At 35.8% G+C, this 22,084-nt stretch overlaps 1 protein-coding gene across 2 annotated transcripts in view; it reads left to right on the top strand.

The window, feature by feature from the left end:
* The window catches only part of ARIH1 (ariadne RBR E3 ubiquitin protein ligase 1), a 118,215-nt gene that overhangs the window by 40,164 nt on the left and 55,967 nt on the right, over positions 1-22,084 (top strand). Inside the window, exon 2 of one of the 2 annotated variants that reach the window (XM_027067721.2) lies at positions 8,784-8,851. The exons of the other annotated variant lie outside the window; for it this stretch is intronic. Within the exon in view, the coding sequence (XP_026923522.1) occupies positions 8,784-8,851 (68 nt within the window). The remainder of the gene's footprint in view (positions 1-8,783; positions 8,852-22,084) is intronic. 2 annotated transcript variants of the gene reach the window in all.

The following is a 22,084-nucleotide window of genomic DNA, read 5'->3' as shown; positions in this document are numbered from 1 at the left end:
TAATGGAATTGCCAATGAGCTTTCAAAAAATGGTAATGCACGGGTTCTTTCCTTACACTCGTCCGATGATGTATTTGTTGTGGGGTGTGGCCCAATACAGGTGTTTGAAATTTCCTCAGATGATTCTGAAATGCTACCCACATTGAGAACCACTTGATCAAAGAATGGAGGATGATACTGCATTGATATTAAGGCCTCAGCTGGGACAGTTGGCATGTTCAGATTTACTTTTCAGGGCAAAAGCAGGGGGTGCCTGGGTGGCTCAGTCCTGTAAGCGTCCCACTCTTGATTTTGGCTCAGGTCATGATCTCACAGATTCGTGAGATTGAGCTCCGAGTCAGGCTCTGCACTGATGGCACAGAGCCTACTTGAAATTCTTTCTCTCTCTCTCTCTGTCTGCCCCTCCCCTGATTTTGCATGCTCTCTCTCTCAAAAAATAAATAAACTTTAAAAAAGTGCAAAAGCAGAACTTTGTAGATACTTTCAAAGCAAACACGTGCTATCACCTTAGAATGTAATTTTCTTCAAATTACTACAGTATTACACTTCTATATTCATATTAGAGTTCTAAATGTATACTCTTTCAGAGCTCTCACAGTTGGAAACTATTTAGAGCAGTAGTTCCTAATTCTGTCTGCATATTACTATCATCTGGGGAATTTTAGGTAAAAAAAAATTTGAGTAAGAAATTCACATACCCATGTCCACTCCAGATAATTGAATCAGAATTGCTCTGGTGAAGTTTAAGTATTGATATTTTTAGAGTTCCTAGGGAGATTTTAATACATAGCCCAAATGAGGGACCATTGTTTTAGAGTTTACAGCTAGAGAATATATGAGATTTCAGATTGTGTTAGGTCTTTTCTTGCTTTGTTTATATCTTTAAAAAAAAAAAAAAAAAAAAAGGAACGCCAGTAAGAATAGGATGAAGAGTTATTTCAACCAAGAGCTTGAATTGATGTTCTACACAACTAATCAAGAATTTTGGTAGCATGCATAGGTGATTTCTCTCCTTTTATTAGTCCCCAGCCTAAAGCATTTAAATCAGAATCTTTTAAGGGTGGTACTATAAGCATACATTTTTATAAATTTTTCCTAATATTCAGATCCTATTAATCTGTTTCATCTTGGGTCAAGTCACTTAACCTCTCTAACCTTATCTGTAAAATGTGAATCATGCCTACCTTATATAAAGTATCGATGTGATGACTAAATCAAATAATAATGTATATAAAGTGCCTGGCATTGAATAATTTCATGTCTGTTCTATTCAGCATTGTTCTTTTGACACTTGTACTTTCTTTCTTTTTTTTATTTATTAACTTGTTTTATTTTTTATTTTTTTAAATTTACATCCAAATTAGTTAGCATATAGTGCGACAATGATTTCAGGAGTAGATCCCTTAGTGCCCCTTACCCATTTAGCCCATCCCCCCTCCCACAACCCCTCCAGTAACCCTCAGTTTGTTCTCCATATTTATGAGTCTCTTCTGTTTTGTCCCCCACCCCCTGCCGTTTTTATATTATTTTTGTTTCCCTTCCTTTATGTTCATCTGTTCTGTCTCTTAAAGTCCTCATATGAGTGAAGTCACATGATTTTTGTCTTTCTCTGACTAATTTCACTTAGCATAATACCGTCCAGTTCCATTTACGTAGTTGCAAATGGCAAGATTTCATTCTTTCTGATTGCCGAGTAATACTCCATTGTGTGTGTGTGTGTGTGTGTGTGTGTGTGTGTATATATACACATACATATATATACATCTTCTTTATCCATTCATCCATCGAGGGACATTTGGGCTCTTTCCATACTTTGGCTATTGTCGATAGTGCTGCTATAAACATGGGGGTTCATGTGTCCCTTCAAAACAGCACACCTGTATCCCTTGGATAAATGCCTAGTGCAATTGCTGGGTCGTAGGGTAGTTCTATTTTTAATTTTTTGAGGAACCTCCATACTGTTTTCCAGAGTGGCTGCCCATTTTCTTTTTAAATGTTTATTTTATTTTGAGGGAGAGTGGGGAAAAAGCAGAGGGAGAGAGAAAATCCCAAGCAGGCTCTGCACTGATAGTAGGGCTCGATCTCACCAACTGTTGAGATCATGACCTGAGCCAAAATCAAGAGTCAGATGCTTTAACTAACTGAGCCATGTAGGTGCCCCATTCTTCCCCCCTACCCCCGCCTCATTTTTTTACGTAGGCTTCACACCCAGTACAGAACCCAACACAGGCCTTAAATTAACAACCCACCCCTAAGATCCAAGATCTGAGCCAAGATTCAGAGTCAAACTTTTTACCTACCGAGCCACCCAGGTACCCCGACACATATTGTACCTTAAACAGTCACAACTCCATTATAGGTGCTCCAGTGTAGGTTAAAAACTTTTACACTTAATATTTAAAAATTATATTTTAATTTACATAAAATTTATACTTTTGGTGTACAGTTCCATGAATTTTGACCAGTGTCTGGAGTTGTGTATCCACTACTACAATCTACACACAGAACAGTTCCATAGTGGCCCTCTAAAAAATTCCTTCCTTCTACCCTGTTCGTTCAAATCCTCCCCCACCCTTAATTCCTGGCAGCCAGGGATTTATACGAATCCTGTAGTTTTACTTTTTCCATGGTGTCATATAAGTGGAATCATACAATATGTAGCCTCTTGAATATGGCTTCTTTCACCTAGAATTTGCATTTGAGATTCTTTCATGTTGTTATATATATTGCCATAGTTCTTTTTATTGCTGAGTCAGTTTGTTGGATCCATTCCCCAGTTGTGGAACATTTGGACTGTTTCCAGTTTTTGCCAGGTACTAACGAAGCATTGTAAGCCTCCTTATATAGGATTTTGGGTGAACATAAGTTTTAGGGTAAATTCCTGATGAGATTTTGAGGTTGTAGTAAATATGTGTTTAACCTTATAAGAAATTGTTAAATATTTTCTTGTTGGCTGTATTATTATGCATTCCCATCAGCAGTGTATGAAAGTTCCAGTTGTACCACATCCTCTGCAGTACTTTGTATTGTCTGATAGGTTCCTTCTCTCCCCACACATATTCTAGTAGGCTTATGGTGGTGACATTGTGGCTTCAATTCCTGTGTTCCAAATAACTAATAATGTTCAGCATCTTTTCTTACTCTTTTTCGTGTCTCTATGTAGATTTTCTTTGGTAAAGTGTTCAAATCTTTTACCTACTTTTAAAATTGGGTTTTTGTTTTATTAGGTTTCGGGAGATTTTTAAAATATATGTGTTCTAAATACAAGTTTTTTGTTAAATATGATTTGCATATATTTTCACCTAGCCTCTGGCCTGTCTTTCCATTTTATTAACAGTGTTCTTTCCATTTTAATGAGTTCCAGTTTATCAGTTTTTCTTTTTTTAATTTTTTTTATCGTTTATTTATTCTTTTTGAGAGAGAGGGAGACAGAATCAAATGCAGGCTCCAGGCTCTGAGCTGTCAGCACAGAGCCTGACGTGGGGTTTGAACCCACGAGCCGTAATCATGACCTGAGCCAAAGTCGGACACTGAACAGGCCACCCATGCACCCCCAGTTTATCAGTTTTTCTTATGGATTGTGCTTTTGTTATCTAAGAACTATTTGCCCAAACCAAGACCACAAAGATTTTCGCCTAGAAGTTACATAGTCTTATGATTTACATTTGGGTCTGATCCATTATTAATTTTGTGTAAAGTCTTTATAGGTTACAGTTGATTAAAACAAAATAGATGTCTTAATGTTTATTTATTTATTTATTAAAAAAAATTTTTTTTTCAACGTTTATTTATTTTTGGGACAGAGAGAGACAGAGCATGAACGGGGGAGGGGCAGAGAGAGAGGGAGACACAGAATCGGAAACAGGCTCCAGGCTCTGAGCCATCAGCCCAGAGCCCGACGCGGGGCTCGAACTCACGGACCACGAGATTGTGACCTGGCTGAAGTCGGACGCTTAATCGACTGCGCCACCCAGGCGCCCCAATGTTTATTTTTGAGAGAGACAGAGTGTGAGTGAGGGAGGGGCAGAGAAAGAGAGGGAGACGCAGAAACTGAAGCAGGCTCCAGGCTTTGAGCTGTCAGCACAGAGCCTGAATGAACTGTGAGATCATGACCTGAGCTGAAGTTGGAAGCTTAACTGACTGAGCCACCCAGATGCCCCTATAGGATGTCTTAATCAGTGTAGGATTGGTTATTTTGAAAAGGTTCCCTCCCAACCCCCGACCCTTTGAATTGTTTTAGCACCTTTGCAAAAGCTCATTTTGCCATATTTGTATGGATCTATTTCTGGCTTCTGTTCCTTTGATTGTTGTGTCTATCCTTTTGCCAGTACTGGAGCTTTATAGTATGTTTTGAGATCAGATGGTATTCTTTCCTTCCCTCCCCTCCTCTCTTCTTAATAATAACACTTTATTTTCAGGTTTTTATTTAAATTCCAGTTAACACAGTGTAACATTTCCCTTGCACCTGAGGAACTTTAGCATTTCATTTAGAACAGGTCTCCTGACAGTGAGTTCTCAGTTTTCTTTTGTCTGAGAATATCTTTGTCTTCAATCCTGAACTTGACTTTCCCTGAATATAGAATTCTAGGCTGACAACTTTTGATATTACCCCACAGGACCCTGAGAGACTGTTCTTTTAAAAAAATGCTTCACGCTCAGCCTGAAGCGCCATACAAGGTTCAATCCCATGACCTTGGGACCAGAACCTGAGCTGAAATTAAGAGTCGGACGCTCAGCCAACTGAGCTGCCCAGGTACCTGGAGACTATTCTTTTTTTTTTTTTTTTTAATTAGTTTTTCTGTTGTTAAATTTCGATAACTCTTACTGATACATCAGTTTCAGTGATTTCTCTGTCATCTCCTTTCTGCTTTTGACCCTATCCAGTAAACTTTTGTTTTTTAGTTCTAAACTTTCCATTTGGTTCTTTTTTATAACTTACATTTCTTTCCTAAGAATTTGGTTCATCATTTTAAGGTGTCCATTCTTACCTAATGGATCATGTTTTTAATAGCTGCTTTAAAAGTCTTTGGTATTTCTGGGGTGCCTGGGTGGCTCACTCGGTTGACCACCCAACTCTTAATTTCGGCTCCGACCATCATCTCAAGGTCATGGGATCCTGCCCCACGTCGGGCTTGGTATGGAACATGGAACCTGCTTGGGATTCTCTCTCTCCCCTTCTGTCTGTGCCCCTCCCCTGCTTTTGCTCTCTTTTTCTAAATAAATACATAAACATAAGAAAAAAATTTAAAGGCTTTGGTCACATTTTTGTTGTTCTTGCTCTGTCTGTTAACTTTTGGATTCTATCCTGGGTATTTTGAATATTTTGTTGTGAGATTCTGAATCCTGTTAAAATCCTTTAGGGAGGTGAGGATTTTTTATTTGTTCTAGTAAAGAGGTAAGTCCAATTGGGTTATGACTGCATATTCTTTCTCAGTTTATATGGGCAGTTTTTCCATTATCTGTTCAGTTTTCAAAGCCCTTGCTGTGTTGAGTTTGCCCCTCCCTTTCCCACTTAGGTTGATCTAGGACTTGGGCAGTTATATATACCATAATGCACCATAGCTCTATTCTAAAAGCCTCTCCTGTAATTGCCATGTTTCACATATACATAGCTTGGAATTGAGCCCAGGACTTGGTTCATTTGCAGATTTAAGGATCACTTCTCCATCTTTCTCTTCTCAGTGATTTCCCCTACACTGTTGACTCCCAGAGGCCCTTCATTCCTCTAGCCTGAAGCTTGGAGTTCTCTAGCTTTTAGTTTCTTACCTGTGCCTTGAGATGAAGTGGCAAGAGAAAAAAGAAAAGAATAGGGATTTCCACTCCCCCTCCCCCCTTTCAGGGCCCTCTTCCTTATTCTTCTGTTCAGAGCAGTAGGTTTCTCTTGTCATTCTGGAGCAGTGGAGTCTCATGGTTGCAGCAGGGCTCAGGGCAGGACCTAGAGAAACAAAAGAAGGAAAAAAAAAAAAGTATTCTCCCTACCTTAGTAGTAGCCTTTTGCCATAACCCTCTAGCCAAAATGATGCAATCCTCTTAGTGTTAGATGCTCATGCCTGCTATACAGTTTCTCTATTTGGCCCACCCATGGGTCAAAGCCAGGAAGTAAAGGTTAAAAAACAAACAGGATATTCACCACCACCTTATTTGTTCTTCATTTCCCTCCCCAATCTGCTTGCTGTTGTTTAATTTTAAGAGTATTTTGTCCAATTTTTAGTTGTAATCAGTCGGGGGGGAGAGAGAGAGACGCTATAGTGAGCTTATTCCATCTTGGCCAGGACCAGAAGTCAGACTGTTTTGTTTTTAAATAAATTAACATTACTGATGTATAACTATATGACTAAATATACCCATTAAAAAAAAACACTTTTAAATGTTTATTTTTGAGACAGAGACAGAGCGTGAGCAAGGGAGGAAGGGCAGAGAGGGAGTGAGACACAGAATCTGAAGCAGGCTCCGGGCTCTGCACTGTCAGCACAGATAGTCATAGACATATGACTAGTAAATGATATCTTTAATGTTCCTTTTGGGTTCTATTACATGGAATAACTGAAAGAATATTAGATTCAGATTGTCTTAGGCTAGAAGTCACAACTATTCCACTTAACTGGATAATATTGGGTAATTTTTATAATCTCCAAAGATTCTAATCATAGTTTTTGCATATTTAAAATGGCAGATAAGTATATTTACTTTAGAGCTTTGAGAATTAAATGAGGTATATAAAGTACCTTCTACAGGGCCTCACATACAGTAGATTCACATTTACGTTATTCCCCCGTTACCTTTCCTTATATGTAGTGCACATAAATGATCTGAGCCACCTACACTGAAATAGTGAACCAAAAATTATTAGTTAGTATTGTGAAATATTTCCTGTCCCATAGCATAGACCCTCGCAGAATATAGGTATTTTGGCGTTATCATGCCACTGTGGTTTAGATGAATTTTTTTAGTCTGTCCTTTTGGGAAAAACTTTTGAGCATGTACCTTTAATATAATACACACATTATTAAACAAACACATACACACCTACACAGGAATTTTTGAAGGATGAGCTAAAAAAATAGAAAAGTTGTCATGTTTTCTTCCCTGGGGAACTGCTGGTCTAATTTTCTGAGTCCTTTGGATCATGAGCACATTTGGTCCTGTCCTTTCCTAAACCTATTAAGTAGAACTATGGTGGTGGAACCTGGGGATCTGTATTTTAACAGAACTTTCCATAGTAATTTTGGATGAATCAGTAACAGGTTTGGGAACCTCTGGATAGAAGTTTCTGATATTGAAACTCAAGCACAGAAAAGACACTATTGCAGCATCAAGTCAGAGAGGGCATTTGTTCCCCTCTCCCTTTTTTCTGTTTGCAAGTCGAGACTCAACACCTCCTGAAACATTTTTCTCTAAGCATTCTGTCTAGTGGCAGAAAATACAGTATATTGGGTGCCACAAAATTACAGTCACACAGTTCTCATCGGCATTTCTAGACTTCATTCTCCCAATTGATAGGATTACCACTTTTATTTTTCATGTGTCTAAACCTAAATGAATAACTGTTTTAATTGTAGGCAAATCCTATTGTGGAAACCTGTTTCCAAACAAGAGTTGAGTTGGGTTTTTTTGGCGGGGGGGAGTTAATAAATTGTTGGATCACATTTCTGAGAGAGCTGGACACAACAATGTATATTCTGTACAAACAAACATAACATAGGATCAGTTAATAGGTCCCCCCCCCACCCCCCCACATATTAACTCTTGTAAAGTGGTGGAGTCTGTTAAATGCTGTGTTAAAGGAGGATTCTGGAGGAGTCTGGACCCAAGAAGCAAGGAGTACCTAAATGGATTAGCAACATGTGCCTAGAGTGGGTGAATGAGAGAGTTAACATGTCTGCATCTTTGGCTTTTTTGGAGGGTATTGAATGTTATGTGAATTTCTCTGTGACAAATGGTATTGTTGAGAATAATTGATACAGATTTCTTTCATGACAATATTTTTATACAAGATTACTTTTTAATTAAATTAGTGGCTAACTAAAACTCTGGTCTAACTATGGTGTCACAAAATAATTTTATACAGAGATTCTTTTTGAAATGTTACTTGATGTAATAAAATTGCACTGTGACCTACAAACAAACAGATTGAGGTTTGAGTTACACCTCTGACATTGTAACTAGAGTTTTAAGTTAAAATTCTGTACCCAAATAGTAACCTGACTAATTTCATGAGAAATGGAAATAAATGTTAATAAAAATAAATGACAGCATTAAACAGTAGGACAGTAAATTTTGGGTTTATTTCATGGTGTTAGCCTTTCTTTTCAGAAATGAAACAGCATCCTCGGATTATATTCTTTAAATTATTACACAGTACAGATATTTTGTCTTTTTCATTAAATATCTCTGAAGGACTTTCTGACTTATAAATGGTTTCTACTGAAGGTGTTAGAAATTTTATTGAATAGAAATTTTGTCAATTAACAGTGTGACAGTCTGCTAAATTTTAATTGCAGAAATCAGTGAATTTTAATTAGTGCTTGATTTAATACAGTAAATTTTCAATTTCTTTTTGGCTTATTTTGAATTCTGCTTTAGAATCCCATAGAAACCTGACAAATTAGTATGGCAAACTATTTTTAAATTGCTTTGATCTTACAATTAAATTTTATATTTTCTTTGTAGAATAAAGAAAAATCTTAGGAAAGGAAATTTGGGTGGGATGAAATTTAAATTCAACCTAAAAATTCACTTAAGTACTATTACCTTAAAATAACTTTTTTTCCCCCCTTCTTTAGAATCCAGCAACTATCACAAGAATACTCCTTAGCCACTTCAATTGGGATAAAGAGAAGCTAATGGAAAGGTAAGGAACTATACTGTCAGCTTTGTACTTACAAATAACACAGAAAGCCTGTCGAACTGAATTTATAAGAAGCAGATAAGGAATTGATTTATATACCAGTATGTGCTTTAATTTCTTGCATTCCTTGTGTAAATTTTACAGTAAACTTAGTGTTAGGGAACTCAGGCTCATTGTTCCTTCTTTTATTATGGAGGTGAGGGGGCTCTCCTTCAGTATCTTCTAAATTACATCCTCTTGAGTACTGAGAACTAAAAATGAGTTTTAAAAAACCTCTTAGGGGGCACCTGGCTGGCTCATTCAGTGGAGCTTGTGGCTCTTGATCTCAGGTTCCTGAGTTCAAACCTCACATTGGGTATGGAGCCTATTTAAAATAATAAAAGAAAAGAAAACACATTTTAAAAAGCCCTTGATACAGCCTTCAAACATAATTTATATCTTCCATTAATTAAAAATTTCTTGTCCATAAAACTTTATATTTATGTTAAGCATATTAATGACCTTTATTCAGTAAAAATGAAGAAGTTGCTCAGGGTATCCTGACCATCAAAATAGCTGTTTGGACTCTTTCTCTGGTTTCAGGCAAGATTATATTCCAGTGAGTATTTTTTATATTTTCTCTCTGAAAATGTTTCTGGTTCTAGAAGGGAGGAAATTGCAGGGACTAGAGAAGGACAATATTAATGCCATTCTTAATCTTTTTTTCTTCCTTGGATTGTAAATTAGCACTTGTTAAGGTGGTAGGGTGAAAGCTTGTATTTATTCTATCAGCCATATTCTTCGGTTTAAAATTAACAATCCTAATTTTAATAAAAAATTACAACTAGTTGTTGGGAATTGAGAACCCAGATATTATGATAAATAAATGGAAAGTATTTCCCATTTGATTTTAAAATTGAAAGAATTTTGCAAAACAGATAATAAATAAGAACATTACTCACTTTCTCACATCTTGTGCCCCAACTACAATTTAATGGTAACAAATAATAGTTATCAATTATTGAGCCCTTTGTGCCAGGCATTATTTCATTTAATCCTTCTTATAGCTTTATTAAGGGGCTAGAAACTATTATCTCCACTTAACTGATACAAAAACTAAGGTTTAGGGCTTAATATATTTATCTCAGTTTTGTAACACAAGGAGTTAGCACTCCCACCTCAGGTTTATTGGACTCCAGAATTGCTTATGTTCTTCAACATATGCTATATGGCTTTCCCAGGGTTCATGAAGAATAAAATGCCTCCTCAGTGTGATTGCCTGCACTGTCCCTGCTGGGTCTGACTACCCTTTTTGAAGTCAGTAGTATTTTTTAACTTTGGTAACATTTGTTTTCTGACTTATTTTATGACACTTCTATTTGGAAAAGGAGTTTTCATTATTTACATCTGATCTTCTAGTGAATGAGACTTACAGTTTCTTATTTCTCCAAAGACATTCTGAATTTTCTCCTGTAACACTACTGATACTGCTGAAAGCATTTTTCAATTAAATACTGTACTTACATGTGGTAAGTATGAATTAAAAAGTAGGCAGCTTCTTGGAAACTTCTGTGTGTGTGAACTCTTCAGTTCCTTTTTGTAATTTCAGTTTTTTATATACTCTGAAGATAAGTTATTGGATATTTATAATATTTTTAAATAGTGTTTTAAAATGAATATCCAGTATCTTTTTCTCATTTAATGAGTTTCACATTATACTCTACGTTTGATATTAGCACTGACACACTTTTAGATATAATTACTCCCATGTAAGATGTGCTTTATATTTATTATGTTTTCTATTTGTTTATTTTATTGGTTTGATCAATCCCCCCCCCCCCCCCCCCCCGTAGTTTCAGAGTTACTCATTTTATTTCAGTTTTTCTAGTGGCCACCTTTACAGGCAATTTTGCTCTCATATATTTAACTGGTATTTGTTTGTTTGTTTGTTTTGGCTGATTAGTTTCTTGCATCCTACTATTTTCTCCAAATTTATCCTTTTTCTCTTCAGAATATATCTTTAGGCATTTAAATCATTTCATATGTGCTAAATTTTTAAGGGCTTTAAGAGAATCTTTTAATATTCTGAAATTTTGTAGATTTTGAAAGCATGTCCAGTTGGGACCTTTAAGTCTGAGAACTAATTTTTTTGGTTTGGGGAAATTCCTGGCTATTATTTCTTTAGTATTATCTTTTTTATATTCTCCTGATGCTTTCTGGAATTCCTGTTAGTCACATGTTGAAATTTCTGGATCTTCGTTTGAAGTTTAACTTTTTTCAAAATGTTTCTTCTGTGCTTGTCATCTTTGTCTTTCTACTGTGGTGTGTGAAGTTCCTCAGGTTTATCTTTATTTATTTCACTAACTTGCTTTTCTTTTTGTACCCATTCTGCTATTTAGCCATCTTAAATTGTTTATTTCAACAGTATCCAACTTATTTAATAACTTTATTCTTGTTTTGAGGCTCCTCAGTTTCCCATATCTCCCTTGGCACATAACTTGTCTTAAAATAATGTGTTTTCTTCTAGACTGTTCATCAGTAAACAGAGAGGATTTAAAATATGTATTGGTATTTGGTACATTTCAGAGTATATTATTTTCAAATTGGTCAAATTTAGGCTATAATGAATTCCAGTAAAAATTGATATGCGTTTTATTTTCATACTTTCAAATAATTCTTATTATCCAAAAATGATTATAACTACACAGTGAAAGTACAAATATAGGAGGATATGGCTGAAGAGATACAGGGGAATTTATAGGCTTTGTATCTTTATAAGAGAAAAAGAGGTAGAAAACAAATTAAGCATTTGAAATAGGAACTTAGAAAACCACAAAAAGAGAGCAGCATAGATAGAGATAAAAACAACATAAATGAAATAGGGAACAAAAATACATAAAACAAAAATAATTTTTGAAATGGATTTTTTAAAAGGGACATATCAAGAGTATGAGAAGCAAACCACAGACTTGAAGAAAATATTTGTGAAAGACCTCTGATAAAGACTGTTAACCAAAATATACAAAGAACTCTTAAAACTCAGTAATAATTAAAAAAAAAAAAAGTTTGAAATGGGCAAAAATCTGAATAGACATCACAGTAAGGAGGATATAGATGTTAAATAAGCTAATATGAAGGGATACTCAACATCATATATCATTAGGGCATTGCCAATTAAAATGAGATACCACTGCATACCTATTAGAATGGCTAAAATCCACAACACTGACACTACTAAATACTGATGAGGTTGTGGAGCAACGAGAACTCTCATTGCTGGTGGGGATACAAAATGGCATAGCCCCTCTGCTTCCTGTTTGGCAGTTTCTTACAAAACTAAGCATGTTCTTACCATACGATCCAGTAGTCACACTTTTTGTGTTCACCCAAATGAGTTGAAAACTTGCTTCCACACAAAAACCTGCACTTGAATATTCATAATTGCTAAAACTTGGAAGCAATCAGATGCCCTTCAGTTGGTGGGTGGATGAATAAACTGTGGTATACATCCAGACAATTGAATATTATTTAATGCTAAAGAGAAATAAGCCATGAAGTCATGAAAAGACATGGAGAAACCTTAAATGCAAGAAACCAATCTGTAAAGGCTACATACTGTATGATTCCAGCCATATGACGTTTTGGAAAAGGCAAAACTGTGGAGACCAGTAAGATCAGTGCTTGCCAGGAGATGGGGAAGGGAAGGATGGATATGTGGAGCAAAAAGAATTTTTAGGGCAATGAAACTACTCTGTATGAAACTGTTAAGGTGGGTACATGTCATTGTACATTTTTCCAAACCCATAAGATGTACATACAACACAAAAGTGAACCCTAATGTAATCTATGGACTTTGATAATGATGTGTTGATGTAGGTACATTGATTCTATCAGATGTGCCACTCCAATGTGAGATGTTGCTAGTGGACCAGGTTGTGCGTGTGGGGGGGTAAAGGGTATATGGGAATGCTTTGTACTTAATCCTCAGTTTTGCTGTGAGTTAAAACTGCTCTTAAAAAGTTAAAGCTATTTTGAAAAGGGTTAGGAAATAAACTATTGGTAAATTTGATGGGGACTAGGAAGAGGGCACAAATAAACATTGGGAATAATTCATAATTACAGATGGGAAAAATATTTCAAAGTTATAACTGAATACTGTATGCTACTTTTACCAATATATTTGAAAGCTTAGAAATGGAAATTACTTAAATTGCTCCATAAGAAGTAGAAAAATAACCACGGAAGAATGTAGTAAATATACCAAAAGATCCCTCTACTTCTCCAAAAAACACTACATGATTTTATGGTCAAGTTCTATCTAATAAACCATCAAGGAACTGCCAGTTTCTATTGAAAATTATTTCAGAACATAGAAAAAGATAGGACATTATTAATTCCTATTAGCCAAATCACAATAACCCTTGTTACAAAATTTGACAAAGACAGCATAGGAAAGCTGTCTTTATTATGAACATAGCTGTTGAATTCATAAATAAAATAACAGTTAAATTGGAAGAATTAATGGTCTAGTAGGATTTCTCTTAGGAATGCAAAAACAGGTCACCATTGGGGAGAAAACTCATCTATAGCACTTACTAATTTAATTTAAAACAGGTTAGCAAAGGGAAACCAAAAGGAAATTATAATAAATGTTAGGAATGCATTTAATACATTGTGCATTTACCCATGAGTTAGAAGAAAACAATTTGTAGGGGCACTCGGCTAGCTCAGTCAGTAGAGCATTTGACTTTTTTAAATCTCAGAGTCATGAGTTCAAGCCCCATGTTGGGCTTGAAATTAGAGAGAGAGAGAGAAAGGAAGAAAGAAAGAAAGAGAGAAAGAAAAAGAAAAACAATTTCTAGCAAACTAGGAAGGTATTAATAAAGAACATCAACTAATCATCAATAGCAGAATTATCCTTAATTTTGAAACATTGGAAGGATGTCCATTAAAACCAAACAAGGTTACTGGCTGTTACCAGCATTTAAATGAACTGGAAGTTCTGATAAGTAAAATAATACATGGAAAATTAAATAAATGGTATAAAGATTGGAGAATGGGAGGATTATGGGTTATTTTTAGATTCTTCTTTATACTTTTATGTATGCTGTGAACTTCCTTCAATAACCACAGAAAAGCATTATAATAACAAGATAACCGGGGCGCCTGGGTGGCTCAGTCGGTTAAGCGTCCGACTTTGGCTCAGGTCATGATCTCGTGGTCCGTGAGTTCGAGCCCTGCGTCGGGCTCTGCGCTGATAGTGCAGACCCTGGAGCCTGTTTCAGATTCTGTGTCTCCCTCTCTCTCTCTGACCCTCCCCCACTCATGCTCTGTCTCAAAAATAAATAAACGTTAAAAAAAATTTTTATAATAACAAGATAACTGATTCAGAAAATAAGCACTCTTTTTTTTTTAAGCTTATTTATTTTGAGAGGGAGACAGCAGACAGCGGCAATCAGAAGAGGGGCAGAGAGAGAGAATCCCAAGTTTCTACACGGTCAGTGCAGAGCCCAGTGCGGGGCTCGAACCCATAAACTGTGAGATCGTGACCTGAGCCAAAATCAAGAGTTAGATGCTCAACTGACTGAGCCACCCAGATGCCCCAACGCTCATTTGTATGAAAACATTTATTTAAAAAAAGGAAGAGAAATTTTTGTCGACAGTATAATCATCTATTTATGAAATCCCAAAGAATCAACTGATAAACTATTAAAGTGGTTGCACATTAGAATCCCTGAGAACTTTAAAAAACACCAATGCCTAGGCCCCTTTCCATGCCTTCTCCTTCACCTTCCCTTAATACCCTTGGAAAGTGAAAAGAAACCCAGAATGTAAGGAAATACAGTTTCAGTGACACTGTGCACCTTCCTGTCTTTGAGTATAAAAATGAAGATGGCTTGTATGTCAATCTTGTAACAATTTAGGTTCCCCAGAATCATAGGTTAGACAATATGGCCGATAATTTTGTTACATAGCATTAAAAAAAATCTTGCTTCCCGCTTAGTAACACAGAATATATTCAAGTATCTTTTCTATTCATTTTGACATACTAAAGATAAATCTTATCCTAGTCGAAATTGTGAAGTACTTTAAATTCTGTCCTCTCTGTTGTCATTCTTCATTTCCATATACCAAACATACCAATTTTTTGTTTGTTTACTCATTAGGGAGCCCTAGTCCTTGCCCTGGAGGAGGATCTTATGGTCTAGTGAGAGCCATAGAGGTATAAATAGATTGCTGCCAATAATTCTTCTTTTTTTGCTCCCAGATGTCTAGTCCATGGTTTAAACAAATTTGTCCTGACCCTAAAAACAAGTAATTTATTCCTTTTAAAAATACATTTTGGTAAAGGTGAGGAAGGGCTAATGGAGAAGGGACGATTTATATTTTTTGGTGTCATCTTTTATCTCTCATAGCAGCTTTCCAGACCTTTGCCATTTTCTTTCTTACCCAGCCTTCTGCATTTTTACTCTGTAGATTAATTTCTCTTCTGTTACATAAATAGAATTTTTTCTGTTCACTAGATTTCTTCCTATGCTTCTCCAGATAAAGCAGAACAGCAAATCAGAGAATCAGAAGTGCAGCAACAACTATATCTGCCCTTCTACTTCTTTAGAAGGCTAACCTTTCCATCTGGGCTTTGATTTTATCATAATTTTTGTGGGATGTTGCTTCCATTATTTCATCTGTCATATCTTGAGCCTTTTCCATTCCTGTTATCATTGAGGGTTTTTAGTTGTAAACAAACTTGAAGAGAATAAGTGAAAACAACATTAAAGATTGCGAATCCTCCATGAAGGCTGTGCATCCAGGAAGTGTCCAAATCACAGCATCAAACTGTTTTAGTGAACATGCTGTTGCCATTGGACACAGGCGTCACAGCTCATATCATCATATTGGGCATGTGATACCACAATTCATATTTCTGCTCTTTCAGCCTCTGAAAGCTGGATATATCCTTACCCTTTTGAAAGAATGAATTCTTCATTGAGTCTTCTTCAGGCACTATGCTTTTTGTAAACTATAGTTACCCAGCTCCTGGTAGGCATGAATCCTTTAGCAGGAGAGACTATGAAAATGAGTTGGTTTTTTTCCCTTTCTTTTATGACAAGGCTTTTTTTGTTTTAGATTTTTAAAATTATTGTTACTTTTGAAATACAATTTAAATACAATATTATGTTAGTTTCAGGTGTATAGCATAGTGATTCAATAATTGTATACATTACTCAGTGCTTATTATGATAATGTCACCATATAATGTTATTACCATATTGTTGACTGTATTCCCTGTTGCTGTACTTTTTATCTCTGTGATTTACTTGTTGTATAACTAGAAGTTTGTACCTCTTAATCCCCTTCACCTATTTTGCCCATTCTCCCCACCCACCTCCCCTGACAAGACATTTAAAAAGCCAGCTTCTGTTTGCCTTTGTTATTTTCTCTTTATTTCTGTATCTTTATTTCTATTCTCATATTACACTTTAGTAGTACACAACTTTTAAAATGTCACCAAATTCATTTTTGTGTTGACTCAACCTTGAGTCTGTTTCCTTTGTCTGACATGGGGCTTCTGTGGATGTCTATGTAGGCTTTTAGCTGTAAAGCCCTAGGGAGCACTTTGGGAATTGTACTGTCGTTGGCCCATGCCTGACATGCCTTTCTCTTTATCCTTTTTCCTAATTGTTCTTTAAAATCCAACTTAAACTTTACTTCTAAGATGATTTTTTTTCTCAAAAAATTAATCACTTCTTCTGTTGCATTTTTAAATGTATTTTATTTAATATTTCAACACTTTCATTAGAGTTGTTTGGGCATAAAAACTATCTTATTCGTCTTTCATTGCTAGTGCATAACAGAACTCCTAATCTGTAGTCAGTATTTAGTAAATATTTTAATTCAACCATTTGTAGGTTTTATTTTTTGTAATATGTATGTAATTTCTGAAAATTATGACATGCATGTAAATCAGATATTAGTATGTCAGGAGCTAGAGACATAACCCCCAAGTCAAACTCCTTTAGAGTTGATAACAAATACAAAATCAGGATCTCCTCTATAAGGTGTGTGTTAATGAGTTAACTGGCATTTTTGAGGAGAGGGGAAATACAGGTGGTCTTTGACTTACTACTTTTAATGGGCAGGTGTAATCAAAGAATCTTGAAGACTGATTTCAGTGCAGACTACGTAGCAAATAACTTTCTGGTTTTCATTCTGAAGGATTAACACCATTTAGTGAATAGGTACTAGAACCAGCACTTGTATGTTTATTATGATGGTATGGAACTTTCCTTATTAGCTGCATCACTAATGATACATTGTTTCACAGTTAACTTTTGGGATGTGAAAATAAATTTGGTTTATCAGAAAGCAGGCTTTTGTGATGGCATTCTTCACTCTTCTATATTATAGTGATTTTTTACTATTTAAACAGTTTAAGTGTTATTGCGGAGCATGTATGGAAAGAGGCAAATGTACCATCTTGCTATATACTATAGTGGTTAATGGGATCTCTGCTGTACCATCTCCTAGCTGAATGAACTTGGAGCAATTTCCTCCATTAGTGACTTCACCTGAAGTTACTGTGTTGTCCCTGTCTTGCTACTTATCTTACTACTTCATACATTTCAAGAATGTTTTTGAACATCAGTTGAGTAGGAGACATTGAGTGATGAAGAACATCAAAGAGCAGTGTGTCATATACCATTTTTTACCCTTAAGGTACTTAGAGATAACGTTTTAAGAGAATACATAAAAGGTTATTTCTCGCTCAGGTAGGAAAGGATTTATTGATGAGATGTCATTTGATTGGACTTGGGAGGGCAGGTGACATGGGAACCTGGGCATGAATTTGGCCTTTTATTCCTATTAAGTGGAAAGCTTTGAAGGTTGTTTTTATGGAGAAATGTGATAAAAGGGCATTAGTGCAGGAAAAAAATTGGTGAAAATATGAGCTGATTATCCATCAGCAGGATGACCCATTGGAAAACTATTTTAATATTCTAAGTAAAAGGGAAATGTTGGCTTTGACTTAGGATGGTGATGGTTAATTGAATGCAAAGTATAGATGGAAGGGATGTTCAGGGGGAGTTTTAACTGTGACAGAATATACAAGGCTCTAGGAAACTTCTGGTAATTTGGACCATTCTATCTACTAAATACAATAGAGAAATCTGTATGATATTGGAACATCTTAAAAGTTAAGAAAATCAAAAAGTAAATTTAAAAAAAAAATCAAAAAATTAGTAAAATAGGAATAAGAGAATATGGAAATCTAGAGAGATGAGCCAAGCATTCCAGTCTGCTTTGCCCTGGAAGTATGTTCTGATCTAGAAGAGGTAGCTGAGAGACTAAGCTGTGATTTTTGTTGGCCCTTTGCTTGGGGAGAGGGGGGAAGTGGGGAAAATGTTAGAGTCTTAGGCCCACTTAGGCATGAGGATAAGGTAGGGGCACTTGGGTGGCTCATTCGGTTGAGCATCTGACTCTTGATTTCTCCTTAGGTCATGCTCTCGCAGTTTGTGGGTTTGAGCCCCGTGAGAGGCTCTGTACTGACAGTGCAGAGCTTGCTTGAGATTCTTTGTCTCTGCCCCTCCCCTGCGTGTGTTTTCTCTCTCTCTCTCCCTCTCTCTCAAAATAAGTAAACTGAAAACAAAAAAAAAGAATTTCTGGAAGAATGAGGATTAGGTAAACCAGCTCTTCTGAAGATTGAAGATAATATTCATGTCATTTGGGTGGTCCAGACAACTTTAAGCCTTGAATATGGATTAAGTTGGTCCTAGACTATTAATGTATCCAGGCACTTGACAGAAGCAAATATAAATCTTTTCTGGGGAAAGAACATTAAGCTCTCAAGCTATAACAAAATAAGCAAAATTCACTCAGTGAATTAATTTTAACAGTACATTGGACAAAGCTAACGAGAGCTTTAGTTTGCTAAAAGATCAAACCACTATCTAAATTAAGTACATACACTAAAAGATGGAAAATACAGAAGGAAAGTTAAGAAACATAGAGGATATAATGAAAAGATCTCATTTAGTTTTAGGAGAGAATGGCCCAGAGGCAATATATGAAGATATAATGGCTGATAATTTTCCAGATTGGTAAAAGAAAAACATGCCACAGAATTTAAGAAACCTAACAGTTCCCATGCATAATAAATAATATTTAATTGATTCTAAGATATTTTAATGTGTTTGAAATTTGAATACATCTTTCAATTGATGGCACTTTACAGTCCAACAATATTGAAATATTGATTTATGTGAAAATTTTCCCCTCATCACTTTCTGGTAAGATCACAAAATTTCAGCACCAAAACATTTTAGATTTCATGAAATATGGTAAAAAATCCATATTTTGGGTGGGGGGAAATGCACGTTTTAAAACATCATAGTACAACTATAGAAACAACAGCAAAAATAGATAATCATAAAAGCAATAAGATACAAGGCAGATTACTTTCAAAAAGCAAAGATTTGTGTATATATAATGTATATAGAGAAAAAATATAGAAAGCATACGTTATGTATTTTTTTTTAATTTTTTTTTTAATGTTTATTATTTTTGAGAGAGAGACAGAGACAGAGAGCAAGCAGGGGAGGGGCAGAGAGAGAGGGAGACACAGAATCGGAAGCAGGCTCCAGGCTCCGAGCCATCAGCCCAGAGCCCGACGTGGGGCTCGAACTCGCGGACCGCCAGATCGTGACCTGAGCCGAAGGCAGCCGCTCAACCGACTGAGCCACCCAGGCGCCCCTATTATGTATTCTTTGAGAGGACAGCTGACTTCTTAACAGCAACAGTGGAAGTGATAGTAAGATGGATACCTCAGTATGTTGAAAGATAGTAAATGCCAATTTAGAACACTGTGTTCATGGAAAATATTTTCATAAACAGTACTATCTTTTAATTAATATAAACACCTTTATGTTGTAACTAGCCTTTGTATTTTTTTAAGTCAACATTTTAAGTTCTGTCAGTGTTGAAGTTTTGAATATTAATAATTGTTATTTAATCAACTGTTTGAATATTAAGGGGAAAAATTGGGGAATGCAGCCTAAGTTGTGCTCAAGAGTAGAGTGTATAACCTTAAATGCATATATAAGGAAAGCAGTGAACTAAGCTTTCATATCGAGTCTCAAGTAATGAGCTAGATGTATCAAGATAGAAAACAAGCAACATAATAAATTTAGAGAAATTACAAGAAGAAATAACAGAGAGCAGAATTTAATAAAATAGAAAAGAAACCTATGGTAAAGGGGATCAAACCAAAAGATTAAAAAAAAAAACCTGACTATTGACACCTTGTTGAGATTAATGAAGAAAAAGGCACAAATAACTAATGTCAGAAATGAAAAAGAATGTCCCTTAGGGTGTGCCTGGGTGGTTCAGTTGGTTAAGAGTCCAACTTCGGCTCAGGTCATTATCTCCTGGTTCATGAGCTTGAGCCCCATGTTAGGCTCTCTGCTGTCAGTGCAGAGCTCACTTTGGATCCTCTGTCTCCCTCTCTCTCTGCCCTTACCCCATTTGCATGCTCGCTCTCGCTAGCGCTCGCTCTCTCTCTCTCTCTCTCTCTCTCAAAAATAAACATTAAAAAAAATGTCACTTTGAATCCTGCAGATATTTAAAAGTAATTATAACCTCATAAGATAACTGTGTCAATATTTGAAATTTTACTGAAAGGGATAAATGCTTAGAAATGTCAGTTTACTGAAATTGACATAAGAAATAAATAGAAAACCTATATGGGCTATCACTATAAACTGAAATTTTCTGTGAAGAAAAGTAAGTCCAGATAGATACATTTGGAAGTTCTGCCAACATTAAATGAAATAGTAACTCCAACTTTATATTCTCTAACCTTGTATTCTTCTAGAAAACAAAATGAGGATTACCCACCTTCTTAAGGCTGTCACAACCTTGATTCCAAAACCCAAAGAAATATTACTTGCCAGTTTCTCTCATTTACATAGATGCAAAAAATAAAACCCCAAATATTTGCAAATTGAATTCAGCAGTACATAAAAAGGATAATAACCCAGCCTTGCCAACTCCAGTTGATCCCAGGAATCCTAGGTTGGTTTAACCTGGAACAATTCAATATGGTCACTTGAACAAATTTTAATGGGAAAAAAACAGTCTCAATAGATGCAAAGGAGCAGTTGCTAAAAATCAGTGTAATCATTCATGATCTTATTTATTTATTTTTAAAGCTCATTTATTTTGAGAGAGGGGGCAGAGAGAGAGGGAGAGAATCCCAAACAGGCTTGGTGCTGCCAGCTCAGAACCCAGCACCAGGCTTGATCTCACAAACCATGAGATCATGAACTGAGCTGAAATCAAGAGTCAGACACTTAACTGACTGAGCCACCCAGGCACCCCTCATTCTTGATTTAAAAAAAGAGGCCATTAGCAAACTAGGCACAAAAGAGAACTTTCTTAATGTAGTAAATCTGTAAACATACCTGTTGAGATATCATAGTTCATGCTGAAATGTTGAAAAGATTTCCCTTTCAGATAGAGTTCAAGACATGAATATGTATTATTTTCACTTCTGTTCTACATAATACTGAAGAAGATTCTAGCCAGTAGTATAAAAAAAGTATCACAGTTGTAAAGGAGATGATAAACAGTTCATATTCACTGATGATATGAGTTGTGTATATAGCAAATCCAAAGGAATCTACAGATAGTTGTTAAATGATTTTAGAAAGATGGTAAAAAAAAATTTTTTTTTTCTCTTAGTATTTACACACATATCTTTGACCCAGTAATTCCACTCCCAGGTATATACCCAATAGAAAGAAATATGCACATCTAAATTGAAAGTCATAACTGTGCTCATAGCAGCATTATTCATAACTCCTACCTACAAACAACGCAAATGCCTATAGATACATGGATAATTATGGTATATTTATACAATAACTATTCAACAATGAAAAATAAATGAATTAGAGCTACAAGTGACTGTATAGATGAATCTTAAAAACCATCATCTTGAAGGATGCCTGGGTGGCTCAGTCAGTTGAATGATTTCGGCTGATTTCAGCTCTCAGGCCATGATCCCAGGGTTGTGGGATCAAGCCCTGCATCAGGCTCTATACTGAGAGTGGAGCCTTCTTAAGATTCTCTCTCTCATTCTTTCTCTCTAAAATTAAAAATATATATAACACAAAACTATCATATTAAGTGAAAGGAAAACCTCTAAATACTTACCTCCTATATGAATTTGTTTATATGCAATTCAAAAACCAGCAA

The sequence above is a fragment of the Acinonyx jubatus genome, chromosome B3 (assembly GCF_027475565.1).
Source record: "Acinonyx jubatus isolate Ajub_Pintada_27869175 chromosome B3, VMU_Ajub_asm_v1.0, whole genome shotgun sequence".
NCBI classification, from domain to species: Eukaryota; Metazoa; Chordata; class Mammalia; order Carnivora; family Felidae; genus Acinonyx; species Acinonyx jubatus.
Note: the sequence above shows the minus strand (reverse complement) of the source record. Positions and strands in the feature narration are given on the sequence as shown.